Source organism: Pundamilia nyererei, unplaced genomic scaffold, assembly GCF_000239375.1.
Source record: "Pundamilia nyererei isolate P.nyererei 1_Seehausen unplaced genomic scaffold, PunNye1.0 scaffold00007, whole genome shotgun sequence".
Classification (NCBI taxonomy): Eukaryota; Metazoa; Chordata; class Actinopteri; order Cichliformes; family Cichlidae; genus Pundamilia; species Pundamilia nyererei.
The window spans coordinates 18,356-22,723 of record NW_005187408.1 but is presented as its reverse complement, the minus strand read 5'-3'; the positions used below and the strand labels follow the sequence as shown (position 1 = coordinate 22,723).

Genomic DNA, 4,368 nt, shown 5'->3' with positions numbered 1-4,368 from the left:
CCATAAGATTCTTCTTTTTAGCTCAAATTCAATTCAGAAACTGAATCTGCTGTGTCACATCTCTCTCATTCTGTCTCACAGGCCAGCAATGGGCACTGGTTTCAGATGAATGACTCGTCCGTGTCAGTCAGTGACATTAGGACCGTTCTCAACCAGCAGGCATATGTCCTCTTCTACATCAAGTGAGTAAACATCAGTATTTTTAAACATTCTAGGCTTATTCCTTCAGTAGAACTTTTCCCATCATTATTTAATAATGTAGACATGTTTATTCCCACTTTTCTTGTAGAAAATGTATTATTATAACCTAATGTTATAATGTTGATGCTTTGTCATGGTTAATATTCTTTTTTCCATGTCATCAAGTGCACAGATGTGAAAAAAACTGGGTAACTTGAACCATAACGCTGGCATATCTGGTCAGTCATCTCCCCAGCCGGTGGTGATCCCACGCACCATCGCCACCATGCATCACAACAGTGTTGGCTTCATAGGTCCCCAGCTGCCACCACACATGAACAAGGTACTTCCTCACCTGAGGGTACTGATAATGTTGTTGTTTTTGTTAAACCCAGTGTTTCTCTTCTAAAAACCTGTTGTTGTGACTTCTTGTTCCTTCAGAGTTCTCTTCATGTTAATGGGAATGGATCTCTGAGGGACTATCCCACAAGCTCCAAGCCCAGCACCAGCGGCAGTGCGGTGGGAAAACCAAACCATGGACTAGCTTCTTCTGCTTCCTCTGCTTCCATCTCCCACTCAGTAAGCCGGCCCACAATGATTCCAGACAGCGACAAACAACAGAAGCTTTCATTTTCAATTGGGCTAAGGAAACCGAACCGCCCATCTGCTTCTTCCTCCTCTTACTGCCAGCCGTCCTCCGCCAGCAGCTCCTCCTCCTCCAGCTCTTTGTCCTCCTCACAGTCTACCTCAGACGTCCAACCAGACGTTTGTTTTATTCCGCATGCACTAAACCAAGTCAGCGGCATGCCTTTCTGTAATGGGGATCAGAACCCTGTAGGAAACGGGGAATCAGACTGTGGCGGAGGCAGCTGCCGGGGAGGAGTGGAGCAGAAGGCTCAACAGGGCGGCGCTGCGAGGCCGGTAAGAACAGCTGATGGTGTTTATGTACTGATGATGGTCTCCCTCCGCTGTGTTTATAGTGAGACGGGGAGGAGCGGCGAGGAGATCAGCTGGGCTCGTGAGCTGTCAGGCTGTGCGACTGAGTCAGCTGTCAAAACAAACAATTCAATAAATGTGGAAATTGGCAGTACATACCTGCGTGTGCGTGTGTTTGTGCCTGGTGTATTCCACACAGACCAAGAGAACTGTGGCACTCTGGATAACGGCAGTTCATCCAAGTCTCATCCTAATGAAAATAAAGACACAGGAAATGTCTTTGATAATTCTCCCAAAACCGCCAATGGGGAGTCAGGAGTGCACCATCACGGCAATGGATTAAATGGACAAGCGTATGGAGACTTCAAATCCAGCCAAAATGGGCACCACAATGGTCATCACAAAGTGAATGGACACAGCGGCCCTGACAAGGTAAATCTTGTCTTTGTTTTTAGAATGCTTGTCTGTTTGGGTTTTTGTTTTTTGTTTTTAAAGGGACGTATTATTAATATTTCTTTTATTTATTTTGGGCACATCAGATCTCTGGCAGTAATCATGGCAGTTTGACGTCTACGGCTCCTGTTGCTAATGGAATAGGCAGTGACCATAGCCAACCAAAGTAAGCCTAACACTGAACTAAAAAAAACTTATTGCTCTGCTCTCCATTTTATGCATTTAAATTTTTAAGTTTAGAGGAGTGATCTTGTGCTGACTTTCCTCTCTGCCAGTGTGACAAAGCATTGCTCATATTGCTTTTGTATTTTATTTTTCCAGCAAAGATGCCTCATCCCAGGCTAGTTCTTCTCAGAGCATTCATCCTGCTGCTAATGAAAGCCAGGATTTCTCCACTCCTGTCACAAGGGCTAAAACTCCATCTGAACCCCTGCCTCACTGTACAGAATCCTCCGCCGTTAGCGCTTCACCCTCAGCTACTGCTACAACTACCCCTTCTGTTGCAGCTAAAGAATCTGCTTCCGCTCTTTCTTCTTCTGGGCAAGATGGCAACCCTGCAGCCTTACCCCCTCAGCCGGGCTGCTCTCAAAGCACCAGTGGGGCTTCTGCAGCTCCGCAGAAAGTTAGCGTAAGCAAGGATGAAGCCAAGGATCTACCACAAGATAAATGTGCAACAACAGGGACTGAAGGACGTAAGGATACTAAGGAGCAGTATCAGTCCAAGCCTAGTTCTAGTTGCAATGAAAAATGATCTTCCCGAGACAGGGAACGGCTGTACTCTAGCTCTGGAAGAGATAGAGAAAGACACTACAGGGATAGGAGTCACGAACGAGAAAGCGACGACGATCGTCACCGGTACAGACGGGACTACAAAGACGGTCACCACCGCCAGTACAGGGATCGTTTCCCCCTTTCTGGACGTTACTACAGGGAATGGGAGGCCGATCGTCACCGGGAGCGAACCTTCCAGCACCCTCGGGAGCGTGATTGTGACAGGTGCTCTAACCATTACCATTACTACCGCTACTGGTCAAGAGAGGACATTGACCATGAGCGAAGGGGATATGGTTACTCCCACCGAGAGGAGTCTCGTGGCAGTCGGAGGTGGCTGCAGGATAGTAGAGACTCCTGGGCAATGAAGGATAAGAGTAATGGCAAAGAGAGAGAAAATTACTCCTCAAAGGAAGGAAATTTCTCACCTTCTACAGCACCAGAAACAAACAAGTTCAAGGGCTCCCCGCCACGGGCTCGCCTTTCCTCTCCAGACAAAGAGGATCAAAATTGCAAGAGGACTCTCAGCAAAGACAGGGACGACAGCTCTGAGGCCCGCCACACTAAAAAACACAAAAAGAGTAAGAAAAAGAAGAAATCAAAGGATAAAGACAGACACCGTGAGAGTGGGTGAGTACTGCCATCTTTTTCTTGATCCTTTAATGAAAACAGAAAGAAATGTGTTTGTTTGTTTTAAGCTAGATTTTTTTTTTTAAATAATATGGGGTTAAAGCTCACTATCAGTATTATTATTTTCTTAAAAACGGAAAGAATTTTCTTCATTTTATTGATAATGGGTCACTTTTTCTGTCTTAGGCTGGCCGTAAAGCTTGATCTCGGTTTTGTTAAACAATGTCATTGGTTCTCTATCATCCCGTAGAAGTTTTGACGGAGATTCAGACAGAGCTGCGGAAATGAAAAAGAAAAAGAAGAGGAGACTTCCGGTGAGCGCTCCAAGATGGCGGATTAACTTTTTGTCCGCTCCTGATCATAAGTGAGGAAAACTCCACAAACTCGATACAATAAACGTATTCATACTGACGATGATATACAATGCGTGGAGGCAGATGTAAAAAGACACAGGGGGGCTCCAAAAGTTACGGAGAGGCAAAAGACACCTTACAGGACGACGGCGACGGAGCTAGCATGAAGAGGAGCACGGAGCAAAGTGAGGAAAACGAGCTAACAATGGCTAAAGCAATACAAATGATGTTATTTGAGCGATAACATCTGAGAGATGAGGAAAGAAATCAAAGAAGATCTGAATAACCTTCTTCTATGAAAAGGCTGAGATGAATCAGAAGCTACAAGATGCCATCGTGGATATTCGTAATCACGCCACTAGGCTAACTGAAGCAGAACAACGTGTGAACGAACTTGAGACAGTGAATGTGGACCTGATCGATGCGCTAATTCACTGTCTGGACCAGCAGAAAACTCTCCAGACCAAAGTCACGGACCTGGAAGGAAGATCACGCCGCAACAACCTCCGTATATACGGAATTAAGGAAGGTGCTGAGGAGAATGATATGATGGCATTCATTAACAACTTCATAAAGAAAGAACTTGCCCTTCCCGAAGATGAGGAGTTGCAGATTCAGCGCGCTCACCGATCACTGGGATCAAAGCTGCAAGACATAGCGATTGCAAGGTCTATTGTGGTTAATTTCCAGAGGTATGACATAAAAGACAAAATCCTGAGAGCAGCTTGGGCTAAGAAAATTTCTTATGAGGGCAAAACTATCACTTTTACACACGACTTACCGACTGAGATTAACAACAAGCTCAAAGAATACAAGGACATTAAGAAGATCCTCAAAGAACAAAAAAATTCATTGGGAGAGCGGACCACGCCTGTACAAGAGTGCATCAGAAGCGGCAGAGGATATGAAGAAGCGGGGTTACGCTGTGGAGATGCCACGCTGCGGGGACGTCAACTGGGAACAGGTTCTCACCTGAAGCGCACACTGGGAGAAAACGGATAGCTCACACTCCGAACGTGTCCGCGGAAGGCTTCATGGATTTCTC

At 45.8% G+C, this 4,368-nt stretch overlaps 1 protein-coding gene across 1 annotated transcript; it reads left to right on the top strand.

Annotated features, from left to right (window-relative positions):
* Positions 1–2,328: 2,328 nt before the first annotated feature.
* On the top strand, positions 2,329–3,447 carry LOC102200520 (U1 small nuclear ribonucleoprotein 70 kDa-like). Its single transcript, XM_013915392.1, has 2 exons — positions 2,329–2,970; positions 3,221–3,447. Exons 1-2 carry the CDS (start codon positions 2,705–2,707, stop codon positions 3,336–3,338), a joined length of 384 nt encoding a protein of 127 aa, XP_013770846.1. The 5' UTR covers positions 2,329–2,704; the 3' UTR covers positions 3,339–3,447.
* The last annotated feature ends 921 nt before the right edge of the window (positions 3,448–4,368 follow it).

Coding starts and splice junctions, on each gene's coding strand:
- LOC102200520 (XM_013915392.1), top strand. CDS start 2,705: ATGAAGGATAAGAGTAATGGCAAAGAGAGAGAAAATTACTCCTCAAAG. Junction 2,971..3,220: donor GACAGACACCGTGAGAGTGG/GTGAGTACTGCC, acceptor ATCATCCCGTAG/AAGTTTTGACGGAGATTCAG.